At 49.9% G+C, this 16,586-nt stretch overlaps 9 protein-coding genes across 9 annotated transcripts; 4 read left to right on the top strand and 5 right to left on the bottom strand.

Annotated features, from left to right (window-relative positions):
* Nucleotides 1–35: 35 nt before the first annotated feature.
* BDW43DRAFT_306591 (rRNA-processing protein SOF1) lies at nucleotides 36–1,696 on the top strand (the record flags this gene model as incomplete). Its single annotated transcript, XM_032046057.1, has 3 exons — nucleotides 36–80; nucleotides 301–1,283; nucleotides 1,336–1,696. 3 exons carry the CDS (start codon nucleotides 36–38, stop codon nucleotides 1,694–1,696), a joined length of 1,389 nt encoding a protein of 462 aa, XP_031904729.1.
* BDW43DRAFT_150104 (SDR family oxidoreductase) lies at nucleotides 1,564–3,473 on the bottom strand. Its single transcript, XM_032038430.1, has 2 exons — nucleotides 2,566–3,473; nucleotides 1,564–2,448 (listed from the first exon to the last, which is right to left on the bottom strand). Exons 1-2 carry the CDS (start codon nucleotides 3,079–3,081, stop codon nucleotides 1,831–1,833), a joined length of 1,134 nt encoding a protein of 377 aa, XP_031904728.1. The 5' UTR covers nucleotides 3,082–3,473; the 3' UTR covers nucleotides 1,564–1,830.
* A 1,154-nt stretch (nucleotides 3,474–4,627) lies between these two features.
* On the bottom strand, nucleotides 4,628–5,119 carry BDW43DRAFT_306589 (uncharacterized protein; the record flags this gene model as incomplete). Its single annotated transcript, XM_032046056.1, has 1 exon — nucleotides 4,628–5,119. The coding sequence occupies one exon, from the start codon at nucleotides 5,117–5,119 to the stop codon at nucleotides 4,628–4,630; it is 492 nt and encodes a 163-aa protein (XP_031904727.1).
* Nucleotides 5,120–6,768: 1,649 nt separating this feature from the next.
* Nucleotides 6,769–7,479, top strand: BDW43DRAFT_306588 (uncharacterized protein; the record flags this gene model as incomplete). Its single annotated transcript, XM_032046055.1, has 1 exon — nucleotides 6,769–7,479. One exon carries the CDS (start codon nucleotides 6,769–6,771, stop codon nucleotides 7,477–7,479), a length of 711 nt encoding a protein of 236 aa, XP_031904726.1.
* A 145-nt stretch (nucleotides 7,480–7,624) lies between these two features.
* Nucleotides 7,625–9,206, top strand: BDW43DRAFT_150064 (putative zinc metallopeptidase). Its single transcript, XM_032038429.1, has one exon. The coding sequence runs from the start codon at nucleotides 7,663–7,665 to the stop codon at nucleotides 9,064–9,066; it is 1,404 nt and encodes a 467-aa protein (XP_031904725.1). The 5' UTR covers nucleotides 7,625–7,662; the 3' UTR covers nucleotides 9,067–9,206.
* BDW43DRAFT_150059 (phf1/phf2 family PHD finger domain-containing protein) lies at nucleotides 9,206–11,614 on the bottom strand. The gene has a single exon (XM_032038428.1). The coding sequence runs from the start codon at nucleotides 11,137–11,139 to the stop codon at nucleotides 9,346–9,348; it is 1,794 nt and encodes a 597-aa protein (XP_031904724.1). The 5' UTR covers nucleotides 11,140–11,614; the 3' UTR covers nucleotides 9,206–9,345.
* BDW43DRAFT_262559 (CaiB/BaiF CoA transferase family protein) lies at nucleotides 11,380–13,314 on the bottom strand. The gene is made up of 6 exons (XM_032040436.1): nucleotides 12,998–13,314; nucleotides 12,894–12,925; nucleotides 12,693–12,816; nucleotides 12,128–12,632; nucleotides 11,785–12,078; nucleotides 11,380–11,727 (listed from the first exon to the last, which is right to left on the bottom strand). The coding sequence occupies exons 1-6, from the start codon at nucleotides 13,172–13,174 to the stop codon at nucleotides 11,516–11,518; spliced, it is 1,344 nt and encodes a 447-aa protein (XP_031904723.1). The 5' UTR covers nucleotides 13,175–13,314; the 3' UTR covers nucleotides 11,380–11,515.
* A 222-nt stretch (nucleotides 13,315–13,536) lies between these two features.
* On the top strand, nucleotides 13,537–14,756 carry BDW43DRAFT_150038 (riboflavin synthase). The gene is made up of 3 exons (XM_032038427.1): nucleotides 13,537–13,706; nucleotides 13,768–13,890; nucleotides 13,996–14,756. Exons 1-3 carry the CDS (start codon nucleotides 13,676–13,678, stop codon nucleotides 14,544–14,546), a joined length of 705 nt encoding a protein of 234 aa, XP_031904722.1. The 5' UTR covers nucleotides 13,537–13,675; the 3' UTR covers nucleotides 14,547–14,756.
* Nucleotides 14,572–16,423, bottom strand: BDW43DRAFT_150035 (Brix domain-containing protein). Its single transcript, XM_032038426.1, has 2 exons — nucleotides 16,165–16,423; nucleotides 14,572–16,106 (listed from the first exon to the last, which is right to left on the bottom strand). Exons 1-2 carry the CDS (start codon nucleotides 16,372–16,374, stop codon nucleotides 14,967–14,969), a joined length of 1,350 nt encoding a protein of 449 aa, XP_031904721.1. The 5' UTR covers nucleotides 16,375–16,423; the 3' UTR covers nucleotides 14,572–14,966.
* Between the last annotated feature and the right edge of the window lie 163 nt (nucleotides 16,424–16,586).

The following is a 16,586-nucleotide window of genomic DNA, read 5'->3' as shown; positions in this document are numbered from 1 at the left end:
GAGAAGCGAAGGTCCAAAGACGGGAAAGATATGAGATGTGTATTGCTGATGAGGAAGAGGTCACCAGAGGCATCGTCACTGTTGGAGACTAAGCTACAGCCGCCCCTCACCGCCCGCGGGTTGGCGAACCAACCAGAACCAATATTACCCGCCCAAAAAAAAGTATCTAGAAATTTTGTGTTCGTCGCCAAAACATTTTTTGCTTCCTTCTCTCCTTTGCCGTATAACACAGTCAGAGCGTCATGGTGAGTTTAATATCTCCTATATACCAAGCGAATATGTCACTTATTCCACTATCAGAAAATCAAAGCTCTTTCTCGTCCCACTGCCTCGCAGCAGGCTCCGGGTTCAGCTGTTGTTCGACAGCCCCGAAACCTCGACCCGGCGCAGCATCCATTTGAACGTGCTCGAGAATACACACGAGCTCTCAATGCCACGAAGCTTGAACGTCTTTTTGCTGCGCCTTTCTTAGCTCAGATTGGTGATGGCCACGTAGACGGTGTATACGCCATGGCTAAGGATCCGGGCTCTTTGGAACGTTTCGCTAGTGGCAGTGGTGATGGAGTGGTCAAGGTCTGGGATTTGACGACTCAGGGTGAGGTCTGGGACACACAGGCCCATGAAAACATTGTCAAGGATGTGTGCTGGACTCCCGACCGAAAGTTACTTTCTTGCGCGGCGGACAAGACCGTCAAATTGTTCGATCCGTATAACACTTCGTCCGACGCTCCACCTCTCGCAACTTACCTGGGCCAAGGTGCTTTCACCAGTCTCTCCCATCATAGACATCTTCCCTCCTTTGCTGCGTCGTCGTCTTCTCAGATCCAAATTTACGATCTCTCTCGGCCTTCATCTACAGCCTCCCAGACCCTCAACTGGCCCACTAGTATCGACACCATCACATCGATTGCCTTCAATCAAACGGAGACGTCGATCTTGGCGTCTACCGGTATCGATCGTTCTGTCATTATGTATGATCTGCGCACCTCATCCCCGCTTCACAAGCTTGTTCTACGACTGGCTTCGAACGCCATCGCCTGGAATCCCATGGAAGCATTCAACTTCGCGGTTGCCAACGAAGATCACAATGCCTACATATTCGACATGAGGAAGATGGATCGTGCATTGAACGTACTCAAGGACCATGTTGCGGCGGTCATGGATGTTGAATTCAGCCCGACGGGTGAGGAGTTAGTGACGGCTTCGTACGACAGGACAATCCGCTTGTGGAACAGAGCGCAAGGTCACTCTCGTGATATTTACCACACCACTAGAATGCAACGGTATGTAATTTAACCCCAACTGATATGAATGATGTTGCTAACAGTGATACAGTGTTTTCTCCGCCAAGTTCACGCCCGACAACAAATACATCTTGTCCGGGTCGGACGACGGTAACATTCGACTCTGGCGTGCCAATGCCTCCGATCGTAGCGGAATCAAGAGCGCCCGTCAACGGGCCAAGCTGGAGTACGATCAGGCTTTGGTTCAGAGGTACTCGCACATGCCTCAGATCAGAAGAATCAAGCGCCAGCGCCACGTGCCCAAGCCGATCAAGAAGGCCGGCGAGATCAAGAGAGAGGAACTCTCGGCCATCAAGAGACGTCAAGAGAATATTCGGAAGCACACCAAGAAGGACCAGCTGAAGCCAAGACAGAGCGAGCGTCAGAAGATGATCTTGACCTCGGAACAGTAAGCACGTCACTTTCTCTGGAGAAGGGGATATACCACATCCATTCATATGTGGGATTGGCTTGGAGGACAACTTATATACATCATGCGGTCTGGTATTTGCATGGACGTCTGCATCTAGCACGTTTGCTCGTTACCTCATTCCACGTTCGCAGCTTTCGGCTCATCGTACGATTCTAGACTCGACGTTTGCGCTACGGCATGATCTATTCCGCTTAAAGACCGGGCAATGCGCTGCAGGCCTGCAGGCAGCACCGAGTACCAGTTAACCAGCGTGGCGTACGCCGGCAGGCGGATGACACCTCCCCTTCCTTCCTCTATCGCAGAAACAATTTTCTGGGCGACACGGACCGGTTCGAGAACCGGGGCGATGAACTTGTTTGGTGTTCTGATCGATGCGAATAGTGGTGTCGCCACCTGACCGGGCTCAACCAGGATCAATTTCACCTTTTCATCATCTCCCGATGCGCGAAGCTCCGCCTCCAATGTCCGATGGAGCGCACTTAGGCCGGCCTTACTCGTCGAATAATCTGCCAAACCGGCTGGACATAATTGGCCCAAGACCGAACTAACATTCACGATCGTGCCACCATTCGGAGCAGACAGCATCCGAGGGAGGAACACCTGGCAGGTATGAAACACAGCAAACAAGTTGGTCTGGATGGTTTTCTGGAACGCCTCGGCGGAGAGCGACAAAATCGGTTGACCGTTGATGCGCGCCGCAGCACAGTTTATGAGAACTGTGGGGGTGCCTAACTGTTTGGATATTAGCATCTTGTAAATAGAAAGAATACAACCAAAAAAAAAAAATTTTTTGATAAGCATATCAACCTCTAGAGAATAAGCAAGTAAAAAGAAAAAAGAGACACAAACCTGTTCCTCAATCCTCCCCAGCACAGATTCCAGCTCCTCCCTCTTCCCAACATCGCAACTATAATACTCCATCCCCTCGCATAGCTCCACCCCCTTCTCATCCTTCAAGTCCAACACAGCAACACCAACCCCCCGCATCGCATAGATCCTCGCAATCAACAACCCCAACCCACTCGCACCCCCCGTAATAACAACCACCTCATCACTTAACTCTACCGTCCTCGGTAACCCATCTGCAATCCGCATATTAACCACCTTCGCGACCGCGATCAGCGTGAGAAAGATCGCATACCCCGTCGCGAGGATGAACGCCGGATCCGTGATCGGCGTGACCTGGGCTCGAAGACTGAGGACAAGGATCCAGGCTGGCCAGGGGTGTAGGATTGTGCGACGCAGGACGCTGAGGACGAGATCAAGGGTTACTGCGGAGTACCATTTGGGGGATTGGATTGGGTTGAGCGGGGAGGGGGTGGTGAGGATGCGTTTGGGTTGCGGGGATTGGGGATTTGGTGGCATTTTGATATATTAGGACCGAAGTGCTAGTTCATTGAAGGCTGATCAGCATTGTTAAGGCCGTTATGGGTGCTGGAGAAGAGAAGGTGTTCGTTTTGCATCAGTTGATAATTAACTGCGATAAATTATTTTGGGTGCGCGCTAAGACTGTTTGGGGATTTTCAGGTACTGGTGCTATTTTGTCGTAGTTCAGCAATTCCTGGGCGCTAGGAGATATAAGAGAGTCGAGGAGCTTGTTTTGCTGCCTTGGGAGATATCTTTTTAGTTTAGTTGGTTTGGTTCTTCACATTGGGTCTTATGTTCTCTGTATACAGACCGGATAGCGCAATATATATAAAACCTCGGGATCTAATCTAGTGTAGAGGAGTTAATATTACTCCCAAGTTCAACAAGTGCTTATGGGAACCGTCCATCCTATTCAAGTTCGAAATAGCACTTGTTTTTTTCAGGTACTCGAATTGAACTAATTGTACGCAGGAGTTCACTGTCTTTCTCTTCAACTTATCACTCTATTAAATGCTCGTCCGCCTCTCCTGGTTTAGGGTTATAAAGTCCCAATCGTCCTGCATAGTGACTTATACTCCCTTTTAAAACAGTACAACTGCTATGCAGTAATCACTGCGACTGAAAAGGCTACTTGTCCTACAGAGGTTGTGAAACCCTCTCCTGTCTTCGGTGTAATCGTACTTGTGATTAGGTCTTACTTTCTACATACTTGGGACTTGCGCTCACGGTGGTTCGGCTTATGTCTAAGCCTAAGTCCTTTATTGGCCCTTTCATATACGTATACCATCATTGCCCTAAAAATAGGTATCCTAACAGGCACGACACAATACAGAGGGAAAAGTGGTCACAACCAAGTGAGATCCAACAATAGCTCTTATTGCTGTGATACCTCCAAATCGTGGTACAGGAGTCAAGCAGAGGTTTCTATTTGTGATAGAAATTTTATAATACAGTGTTATGAGATAGTTCAGATCTCGTACTGGAAAGATTGGAGGGCCCATGCAAGCTACTCCAGTTAATGTATTACTTACGAGACTTTCAAGAGAGATCTAGCTGAGGTTCTCAATATGCACTGGAAACTTATTGTCCGACGGAATTATTTAACCTGGAAGACTGCGATGTCTGCTTGAAACGACAAAATATTCTGTCCCACCGCAAGAAACACGGAAGTAGAGTGTATCCCATCGGAGCAATATAGCTGACACAAACTCGTACAAAGAACATCCGCGTCACACAGCATTTTCTATCTGATTCGAGACTAAAGGCACATACAGCAGTAGGCACATGACAAAAGCTGGCGATTCGCGACCTTGTACCTTGCTCTATCTAAGTATCCCCATTTTATGATATACAAATAGATATTAAGGCATGCAGATACATGCGAGAAAGTCCCTGCCTAAGTTGCATTAGAGGTACATGCTTATCTTCCCTCAAATATCTCAACTCCTTCATAGACATCGTGACGACTTCAGATCGGAGAAGTATCCGAACTCTCCCCAAGACAACCCTAACAAACCCCCATGCCTCCCAAAAAGCCCCAGATTCACAGCTCACTCTTACTTTCAGACTCAACCTTGCTCTCCTCCTCCGAATCAGGGCGCCTGCACCCGTCCTCCGATATACAAACCCTTTCACTGAAATCTAACGTCAAACCGCAGTACATCTCCTCATCAAATCCGTGTCGTGGGCCAACTTTCACCCACCCATCCCAACGGGTATCCACCCCCACACGCACACACTGCATATCACGCAAACCGGTCTCTTCAACATGTTTCCTGTAGTCCTCCAGGACCCTGGGGACAGGGTTACCAAATGACATGGACTCGCAACGTAGATGGGAAGCACGGTATTCCCATTTCAGGTCGTCATAAATGCCGCCCATTTTCACGAAATAACAAGCGTCTCGGCTGAGTCTACCCGGGGCCATGGATTGCATGAACGAGGCAAGATCGGAGGTCCAGCTTCCGAAGAAGGCGTTGTAAAGCTGGGGACCCACACTTATAGCTGTGAGAAGGAGGTTGATTTTGAGGCCCATTGTGGTTGGTTGGATAGAGGATAAATAGAGGTGGTCTAGAGGGTTTGGTCACTTTGTAGAGTTTTGCACTCGGGAAATATTTGATAGAAACGTGGAAGATATGATTAAATTATTCTGGTTTGATAATGGAATCGGTGTGCGGCTCTTCCCTTTTAACATACCCTTGATTTCTAGTATTGCTTCGCCTCACAAACTACTAGAGCCTAGTAGATGTGGATTGTCATGGTAGGGCACTGGGCACTCTTTTTATGTGGGCCGACCAGGTAGTATAGGACTCCACTTTCTCCATTAACAAAGCAATTTGTCCCTTCAACGTAGAATTTCGGCCCCTATGTGTACGCCATAGCCTTACACCACACCGTGAGATATTTGATCTCTATTCTATTTGGGCGATCCCCCCCTGTCCTATGTGTAGCTTCACTGCTGTTTGTGGCGAAGCTTATACCCTCTTACCTTGGCGTCGGTGACATTTTCGTGCCTCTGATCTTGTGGAGGTTGCTATATAGTATCTCTAAAGCAAAATGAACGACAATTCTACCAGAGAATTCTATTCTAAGGGCGATTTGTAACCTTGGATGATAACGAGTCCAAAGATAATATTCATAAGGTGACCAGAAAGAGAAAGAGAGAAAATATTAAATAAATTCAAGCTGTGGTGTCTCAAGTGCAACTCTCCTAAAGACCCATCAGTTCTCACTAAGGATGGGACCGGGTCGCGCTATATAAGACTGGCTTTTAGGGCGAACCAGGACTGACAACAAGTGCGATAGAGAAACATCCGGCGGATCCGTCATTTATCATAGATGTTGACATTGTATATCAACTCTAGGTTGGACTGCGTCATTTGCTCTAAATTATCACCTTTATCAGTGCTGGAATGGTGATGACAGATCGAGTTAGAGTTACTACATCATACGCCTATATTATTGTATTTTTTCTTGGCAGTCTTTCTAAATGTCTCAATGCTAAGAGGCTAGGAGAGCCCACCAGACATAATTCGGGAAGATTGATAGCAATATAGTACTGAATGGTCGAGATGGTAGAACTATCTCATGCCGAAGCGCCTCTTCGGACCCTAAAGAATGTCGGTAATAGATATCAGTCGGGCTTGTCTTTTTGATTGATTATCAACACAAAGCGTATAGGAACGACGAGCGATCTTTCTCATGCGGGCAGTCTATGCATTGTTTGCGAGTATTGGGGTTCAGAGCTGGAAGTACAATGTCGGCGCGTCTATTCCTATGCGAACGGCTATGATACTGGTATGTAGATGACACAATCCTGACTCCAATGCTTATGGAGCAGGCTCCTGGAGGGAAATATCAATATTGTTGTAGCTTCCAATGTGGCAGACACGCCCAAAGTCACACCTTCCTTCCAGTTTTGTCTCTTGCTCGATCATTCCAAGTGACCTTTCCGAGTCAATTGACTCTTTCAGTTGTTCATCATGTTCTTTGGAGAACACACAAAGTATTACTAAACTCTCATACATCTGCAATATCTTTAGTATTCATACCTTCTCGATAATCGAGTAGTTCGAGCCACAGCAGTACACAGCACCTCCTGCTCCTCTTCAGGCTAATTCGGTTCACTCCCTCCAAACAAACGACTCCTGTTCTGACGATTTTTGCAGATACGGGCCATTTCTAATGGCTGAAGCATTGATATTGCCCGAACATATTTCGCCAGAGGCTGCTTTTCAGGGATGGCGAAAATATGTACAGCAATATACCACGTGCGACCTGCTATCTGGACGGGACAAGCTCCCAGAGATATCCGACCTGGCTGCGGTCTTTCAGAAGCAGTTCCCAAGGGGCTCCCGTCCCACATACCTCGCCGGAATATGGCGAGAAGATATCAATCCCAGTCTCCTATGGCGTCGTGATAAGCGCCATGTAGCCCAAGAAAGACCGCGCGACGCGATGGTGCCTTCCTGGACTTGGGCCTTCTGGAATGGCCCGATCCTTTTTGAAGCTGAAGACATTTTAGCGGAGTCGAAGATAAAGGTGTGCGATGCATCAACTGAACTGGCGGAGAGGGACTATCCATTCGGCCGAGTCCTATGGGGCCACCTTAAGCTTGAGGGGATGGTGCTTCTATACGCTGCGCTCCTAACGGCCAAGCAAAGGCAGGATACTTTGCCAGCTCCAGAGATTCACCTTGACGATGACGGGTACTTCCCAGAAAATGGCTGTTTACTTCTGGTGAACGATCGAGCAGGATTACTTCTACAGTTCACCGGACCGGCCACTGCTCGCTGGTGTCGTCGATTTGGAATGTGTAAAGGCCCAAAAGATATTGACTTAGATTATTGGGACTTTTACGCGGCGTTGACCCGGATGACTCTCTCAATATCATAGCTCCCGACGAGAAGATAAGGAGGATGGAAAGGATTAGTCGACTTGCCTAGCGACCGGAGACCTCCGATGATATCCCCGGAGAATAAAATGTATAGTTAAGTTAATTTCATTCCTTCCCCGCAGTTTCACTGAAGTGCTTGAAATGTAGTCTACAAAGTAAATCTAGATCAACAACACCTTAACATGCCACCACCACAGCTCTCTCCAGCCATCCAAAGCATCTCTAATGTCCGGTTACACTCCAACAATCCAAAGACCACACCATCAACATACGGCCTCACCTTCTCAGACCAACAGACCCTCCAATCCCTCCTCCCAACTACATCTTCCAATAACTCCCCGCTCGCCCTCCCTGCCCTAACCCACCCTCACATCCACCTCGACAAGGCCTACATCCACAACTCCCCAAGCTACACCAACCACCACCCCAAAACCGGCTCCTTCCAAGAAGCCCTCACCCTCACCACCCAAGCCAAATCTATCTTCACCCTCCCCGACCTCCACGCCCGAGGCGAATGGCTCCTCTCCGAATCCCTCCTGAATGGCGTAACCGCCCTCCGCGCCTTCATCGAAATCGACCACACAGTCCACCACAAATGCCTCCACACTGCACTCACCCTTAAATCCCAATGGCGCACCCACTGCCACATCCAAGTCGTCGCCTTCGCCCAGGATCCGCTCTTCTCAGGCCCCTGGGCCGCTGAAAACCGCCACGAAATCCAATCCGCACTACAACACCACCCGGACAACATAGACGTTATTGGCTCCACGCCATACGTCGAGTCCGATCGCACCGCCGCGGAGCAGAATATCCGGTGGGCGATCACCACCGCCCTAGAGTGGGATAAGCATGTTGATTTTCACCTCGATTATAATCTTGATCCTGGCAAGGGGGCGCTGGTTTGGTTCGTGTTGGACTGTTTACGGGAATATGGGTGGGTGGAGCGGAGTCGGAAGAGGGTGATGTTGGGGCACTGTACGCGGTTTACGCTTTTTGGGCGCGATGAGTGGGACCGCCTCGCCCGTGAGGTTGAGGGTTTGCCTGTTAGTTTTGTCGGATTGCCTTCTAGTGATTTGTACATGGCTGCGCCTGTTGGTTCTTCTTGTTGTTCGGAGGAGGAGAGGGCTGGGGATCGGGATCGGGATCGGGTACGGGGCACGTTGAGGGTTCCCGAGTTGGTGAAGCGGTACGGGCTTGATGTTTGTTTGGGGGTTAACAATGTCGGGAATGCATTTACGCCTTGGGGGTCTGTTGATCCGCTTGCTTTGGCGTGTTTGGGGGTTGGGGTTTATCAGGCGGGGACTGCGCAGGATGCGGAGTTGTTGTATGAGTGTGTTTCTACGAGGGCTAGGGCTGCGATAGGTTTGGAAGGGGATGAGGGGTTATGGGTTAAGGAGGGGAGGGCGGATTTGGTGTTGTTTTTTGACGTGGATGAGACTGGGTGTGGGGTTGTGAGGCCTCGAGGGAGTGTTGCGGAGGTTGTTTGGGATCCTCCGGCGCGGGTGGCCAGGGCGGTGGTTGTTGGTGGGCGCTTGGTGCGTGGGAGGGCTGCTTTGTGGGATGATGAGGCGTTTCGGTTTGTGTAGCGGTTAAGAATGTAGATTCAGAACTGAGTATATCATGATCTTCACAAAGCAGTAAATGCTCGACATCTAGCGTAATATGACATCTAAAATGAAAGAAAATGGCCTCATAGGTAGAAAGATCCAGTAAAATACTCCGTATACATTACTCATAACCATACTCCAAAATCGCTAGTGTAACCAGACCAGCTCCTGCGCAAGGTAGCTCTGTAGACCTGGATGAAAACCGCAAATTTTCAATAATCACAACAATGTACACTCCCTGAGATCCATAATGGAGAGCTAAACGAGATAAGAAGGCCACGAGCCCCAGACAGGCGCAGCCTCATTTGCCTGCGCTCGAGCCTGGGCTGGTCCGTGCAATGCATGGCTGAATGTGCGACACGAGACATCTTCCTGCAGGATATCCAAATCACTGGCATTTTTCGACAGACGGAAGCCATTCCCGGCGCGCGGGTACAGACGATGCTCTTCGATTTCATACTCCGACTCTTCGGACGGATCGTCATGTTGCGTTGGCTGAGCGGAGGAAGGGGTGGGCAAGAATTCAGGAGTAAGACCCGTGTTTCGCAGAGCGACGTCTATGCCACTAGTTAAAGCATGGTTTAGGGAGTTGGCGATCATTGGGGTATTCGTGGATGTTGATGATGGAGTAGGAACCACCTTGGTTGGTTTGAATGAGAATCTTGACTGTAGTGTCTTTAGGTTCTGAGGAAACATGGGTATTGTCGGGTGCTGGTCTGATAGAGTAACCAGTAGCTCAACAAGAGTCGCATGCGATAAGCCCGACAAGAAGCCTCGTCGCTCATCTGCGGAATAACCTTCTCCTCCTACATCCATCTTGGGCATGGTTACCGGAGCATGTAAGGGAGGACCTATCAATGAGTCCGTGAGAGTAGGATTGTTCCTAAAGCCCATTGGCCGAATGATGGTAACCTGCATGGGCTTGCATTCCCGACAGATCCATTCCCTCTCTTTCACCGTGATGACCTGAGGGTCGATAGGTGGATCATGACAGAGCCGATGCCATGGCCCGTTGCACTCATCGCAGAAGACAATGGCGTTGCTCGGCGGACCGTGTCCCCTCTGGCAATGGATACAGGTGATATTCCCGTCCTTCGGCTTGCGATACACCCGCTTACGTTTCCGGGCAGCCGGTGGCTGGCGTTGAGTGTTATCCGATGTTTCCAGCGAGTTACTGCTGTCCTTTGCAACCGCCAGCGGTACGGATGAAGGCATATACAACGAGGGGCGATTGACCTGACGGCCGGATTTAGTCTGCGTTGCCGTCGGCGCCACATCAGATTCTTCTGAGCTCGAGTTACCAGCTCGGACTATATCTTCACCATCGCTATCATTACCACGTCGGCGCCTCCTGCGCTTAGTTCCATCGGTGGTACTTCTTCGTTGGCCAGGGCCAACCGCTGCTCTCTTGCGCAGGGCGGATGGGGGTGAATCTTTAGCCGCCTGGGCTACAGGCGATGGTTGTGATGGTAATGGATTCTGCGGTGGTGTTGGGACTTCTATTGAAGGATGTTCTGCAGGTTTGGGGGTAATATTAACAAGATCTGTGGACCGTCCATGGCTGCCCTGGGGAAATGTAGATGTATATGCATGTGTAGATGTAGACGTAGTAGTAGCTTGTCCGGCCACCACAGGAGTTGTCATATGATTCGAGCACACGAACGGAGCCGTCGGTAGCTCTATGATAGTGGAAGACGTCTTCATTGTGCCTGATGGTTGAGTACGCGGATAGTTCCAACCTGGATGGAGCGATGGTGGGTTCCACGTCATGAATTTAGTTCCATTCCTCTGCTGCTCCCCTTTCCTAAGACCAGTTACCCGAGCCACGAGCTCAGTGGTCGCCGGGGAGAGTTTTGGGATATGTACTTTACTCGAAATTGTGCTCGGGGGCCGGCTAGGTTTCGACGAGGGGAACAGTGAAGACGACTCCGGGACCCGCTTGACGGTGGGAGCCGATGTATGCAGGCCTGAAGTGGTGCTTGAGGTTCCGTGGGTTGGTGGCGCTGTCTCTATAGACGCCGGCGTGGGAGGAACCCCATGTTGCTGTGACATTAGCCCCCCTGCCCTAGCCAGTGGGACCCAGTTACACCGTGAGATTTATGGGGAAAGCATGGGACAATACAAAACATAGATATAGGCTGTCTTGTACAGCGCCGAGAACATTTTGCGACAGACCCAAAAGATTGACACTTATATATGGTCACGTGATGGCACACTCCCGCGCCCTGGAAAGTGAGAATGAGATTCATCCCTTGTGTTTGCTGCAAGTCATTTTGTGATATCAGGTTACTGGCTCTTTCATGCGGGGCATTGTGAACTTTATATATACAAACAGTGCTACCTGTATATAGGCCATTGCAAGTCTAAGCGCTGCAAAATGTTACTAATGCATACTACGGCCCTCCAACCCTTCTAGCCCGTTGTCTCCTTATGACACCACACCGTCTTGCTTCAAACGAGCGATGTCGTCCTTCTTATAATCGAGGATTTCTCCGAGGATCTCATCAGTGTGTTGGCCAAGAGTTGGGGGCGCCGTCCGCACACCAGGAGTGGCATGGGAATATTTAATCGGCGTGTTAACTAGCTTGATGGGACCGCATGCTGGGTGATCGATTTCTGTGACCATCCCGCGCGCTTGGACTACACCGTTTATTTTAGTAACAGCTTTGATGATCTACCATATGGAAGATAACTCACCGTGAGAATGATTGAGGGTCCCTTGAATATCATTAACGGCGGCATATGGCATCCCACTGCCTTCCAAGATTTCTAGCCACTCCTGCGTCGTTTTTTGCTTGACCTTCTCTTCAATCAGGCCATCGATTTCGTGTCGGTTCTTCACACGGTCACTGTTAGTGACAAACCGGGCGTCGGTCTTCCACTCGGGATGTCCTAAGCGGTCGCACAACACACCGAACAGTTTGTCGTTGCCGCCTCCAAAGAGAATATCTCCATCTAGCGTCTGGTAACTCCGGTAAGGAACAATAGAAGCTGAAGGGACGTTAGCACCCACTGCTTTCCACCAAAATCTGATACTCACGATGCGCAGTTCCCCATCTTCCCGTATCTTTCTCCCCGCTAATCAACGCAGAGCTCGCAATGTTCGCCAATGTCGCGACCTGGCAATCACTCAAGCACGCATCAATATGCTGCCCCTTGCCCGTCCTCACGCGAGCAAGCAATGCTGCCATAATCGCATTAGAGGTATACAACCCGGTCGTCAAATCCGTAACCGCTACTCCAACCTTCACTGGATCCCCATCCCTGGCCCCAGTGATATGCATTAAGCCCATCTCCGCCTCTACCATGACATCGTACCCAGCCCGGTTGCTGTACGGCCCCGTCTGCCCGTATCCGGTGATACTCGCGTAGATCAGCTTGGGGTTAATCTTTCGCAGCGTTTCGTAGTCCATGTTATATTTCTTGAGGCTGCCGGGAAGGTAGTTCTCGACGAGCACGTCGCACTCTTTCGCGAGTCGGTGCAGGATCTCTACTCCAGACTTATGTGCGAACGAGAGACCTAACGACCTTTTGTTACGGTTGACCTGTACTCCCATCTCACGTCAACTGTAGCTCGGGCTTGAGAGGTAGGTGATGTATCTTACGCCTAGATAGTATGCGCTCTCACCCGGCCCTTGTCGCGTCTCATCCTGGTATTTGGCGTACGGTGGACCCCAAGCGCGCGTATCGTCACCCCGAGTGGGATGTTCGATTTTAATAATATCTGCTCTGTCCGGACAATACAGTCAACTTTTCCTGCCTTCAATCCGGGCCGAGGTTCAAATGTCAAAAGGTGACATGCATACCCTAGATCTCCCAGAATCTGCGTACAGTATGGCTACACCGTGGACATTAATCAGCACGACGAATCATAATATAATAAAGTAAAACCAAAGTCAGATATACGCACACCAGCCAAAACCCTCGTCATATCGAGCACCCGAACGCCCTTCAAGGGCAACGTATCCTCCGCCGGTGTACTGGAATACAAGCGCCATTGCACGGCCGTGCGGAGAACCGGGCTCGACCAACGGAGAGCTGGCCGACGGGCAATAACTGTCTGGTGCAGCTTCAACGAGACATTCATTGTAGTTCAATTGCGCTGTACATGTAGGGGGAAATAACAGGGGGGAAAAAATCAAATTGGAACAAGGTCGGGGTCATCACACGCATCTATATCTTGAAAGATCGGAGTTCTATTAGCGACATCATTCGGAGACATCGCCGATAGCTTGATTTCATGCAACAAAAGCCGAGGTCAAATAAGCACTCTTTTCCGCCTTTAGCGCCGAGCGGGAATGGCCGCTGAGAGGAACACAGATTTGATTCTATTTTATACTCTATTATCTTATACTAAGGTCTAGATCTTATTTCGTTTTGGTTACGGGGTAGGTACTTAGTAAGAATGAGTCATCTCTTTTTCATAGTTCTTTTAGATAATAGTAGATAGCTTTGCCGGGCCCCGCAGGACACTGACAAGCGTAGGCGGAGCTAAGTGACATTTACTTCGAGCTCTCTTCTATATATCTTCCGCTCTCTTCCGCCTCAACTACCGCACGGAATACACTGACAACCATCACCTTCACCCATGTTCACCGGCCTCGTTGAAACGATCGGGAGTGAGCTCCCACCACCCCCAAATCCGCTATAGTGCGTACTCCCAACTAACAAAACCCCCAGCGGTCTCGTCCCTCGAGCCCCTCGACACCTCCGCAAGCGGGGGCGGGGGCACCTCCCTGACCATCACCGACTGCGCCGAGATCCTGACAGACGCACACCTGGGCGACAGCATCAGTGTAAACGGTACACAATATCCCCCGTATCCCAGCGATCCAAACCAAAATGCCGCATGCACACAACCCCCACCAACCCAAGCCCCGCTGACGCAAACAAATCGTTGAAAAACAGGAACCTGCCTAACAGTAACCGCCTTCGACAATACTTGGTTCAAGGTCGGTGTCGCGCCCGAAACACTCCGTCGCACGAACCTGGGCTCCCTAACTACCAATTCGCGCGTGAACCTCGAGCGCGCGGTCCTCAGTGAAACTCGTATGGGCGGGCATTTCGTCCAGGGCCATGTCGACACCATTGCTACTATTTTGTCGGTGACGCCCGATAGTAATGCCTTGGTGTTGCGGTTGCGGCCGAGGGATGCGGGCGTGTTGAGGTATATCGTTGAGAAGGGATATGTTACGCTTGATGGGGCCAGTTTGACGGTTACGAAGGTTGTGGATGGGGAGGAGGGGTACTTTGAGATTATGCTTATTGCGTATACGCAAGAGAAGATTGTGACTGCTTCGAAGAAGGAGGGCGAGGATGTAAATGTTGAGATTGATATTGTTGGGAAGTATGTTGAGAAGAGTGTGCAGAGTTATTTTGCGGGGGCTGTTGGTGGAGGGGATTTTGGGATTTTGGAGAAGATGGTTTCAAGGATTGTAGATGAGAAGTTGAAGAAGTGAGATTGGGGATTATTGATGAACTTACGATTGTGAAGAATGCGCAGATTGAACAGCCAGTTTGCTAGTATATTGCCAGGAAACACCAAACACTTTTATTGCATGCCATCAAAGGGTATAATCTGGTCACCTGAATGAAATACTACTTGCGACACCCCCCATAAAATCCCCAGAATCCCGACAAGGCACCCGAAGCCTTAGTAACTATACTTGCGCAGATATTCGGCTCAAGGCTATCGTCGTTAACCCAACAGAGTGGATATGGTTGCTGGCTTCGCTAACAGCTCCGCGTTATATGAACGACGCTGACAACGGCCAAGGCAGATCTGGGACACTTGTGTACTTTCTCGTGCTCGTTGGACAGGACTTGGTGCGAGATGCCGTTTTTCGCGAACAATTAAGGGAGCAAAAGTGATGAGTCCTCTATTCCTCCATGGATTCGTCGTCCTCCCCTTCTAGCTCCGCACCTTCGTCTTCATCAAAATCATCACTGAGCCAGTCATCCTCGTCATCATCCACATCCATTTCCTCGTCTTCGTCATCCTCAACTTGTTTGCCTTCAGCCCGGGCCTTCGCTTTCTCGGCCTTCTTCTTCTCAATATTTTCCTTCTGCAGCCTCTTCCGCTCTGCTTTCTCCTTGTTCTTCTTCTCCCAGTTCTTGTCTAGCTTCTTCCTATCTGCTTCGGACTTATGGATGTAGTCATGCCACATGACCTTGCCTTCGCACAACCCTTCCTCAACCTTAACCAGCCGGAGCTTCAGGCGGGGGCCCAGCTCGACCAGCTTAACCGCGCGCTTCTCCACTTCCGGCGTAGCGTTCAACTTCTTCTGAGCCTTTTCCTTCTCTCCAGCCTTCATGCGCTGTAATTCCCTCTTGTTCAAGACCCTCTTTGTCGTGTTCTCTGCGATCTCAACCTCATTATCTGTGTCTAATTCGGTTTCACTAGCAGATGTATAACCCGCGGCGGATGGATCCAACAGGTAATCCGCAGCATCTTCCAACTTTCCTAGATTAGGAACAGCAACACCTCTCTTTTCCCTATTGCGAACTTCCTTAGGATCCAGGCGGCGAATGCGCTTGGAGATACCCGTTTTCCTGGTCGTAATAGCGTAGTGTCGCAGATTTAAGATGTAAGAATCATCTTCTTTGCTATCGGAGTTAAGTTCCCGGTTCAAGAGCATCACACGGCGGATAGATGAGAGAGGAGTAGCTTGCGGGTTGATTGGGGGGAAGAGTGATTGGAAGATAGTGGTCGTGAGAGTCTCGAGTCGCTTCGGCACTTTAGAGTCCTCGGTGGCGTTCGGGGAATTGAAGTTATTCATCACCAGCAAGGGTGGTGTCTTGTGGTCCTGGCCGCCGCCTCTCGGACGCTTCAACGCCTTCTCTACGTCTCGGCACAAAGAGTAATTCTCGACTTTGAAGTGAAGTGTCGGACCGCGTGGGGTGAGCGCCATACGCATGTTTGTGTTACCTGTAGCGGACTTCGAGAAAAGCATAAGATGCGTGACACCAAGAGGTCCCGTCATGACGGTGTAATCTCTCAGTCTGTTTGATTTACGTTCCTATATCATGTTCCCGTTAGCTTCTCTATGGTAGGCGCATTGATTTCGGACAGCTTACCTTCAATCGCACAGCTGTGTCTGGCTCCATCATCAAACGAACATCCTTGACCAATTGACTGACACTAGAACCGACTTGAGAACCACCGACACGGATAACCATCGACTTCGGAGTTTTGCTCGTGTGCGAGGCGCTGCTGCCTTTAGCGGCGGCGGCAGAAGCATTTTGGGCGCGAAGGTGAGTGCGCTTCTTCGTACGTGCCTTCGCCATGATGAGTCTGGAAAGGAAAGAAAATTATGATAGGGGAGTGGTTCAAAGGAAATGTTATCCAATGTCTACCAAAGAGACGGACTTTTTTTTTCCTTGGCCGAAAAAGTAGATCGGCGGAAACAAGGCCGCGGAGTGAATCCGGACCATCTATTCACCCGGGACCCACACTGATTTTTTGATATCGAACTATCAAATAAAAAAAAGATTCCATT

Source organism: Aspergillus alliaceus (assembly GCF_009176365.1).
Source record: "Aspergillus alliaceus strain CBS 536.65 unplaced genomic scaffold BDW43scaffold_4, whole genome shotgun sequence".
NCBI classification, from domain to species: domain Eukaryota; kingdom Fungi; phylum Ascomycota; class Eurotiomycetes; order Eurotiales; family Aspergillaceae; genus Aspergillus; species Aspergillus alliaceus.
The sequence above is the reverse complement of the archived record's forward strand: the minus strand, read 5'-3'. Positions and strand labels throughout refer to the sequence as shown.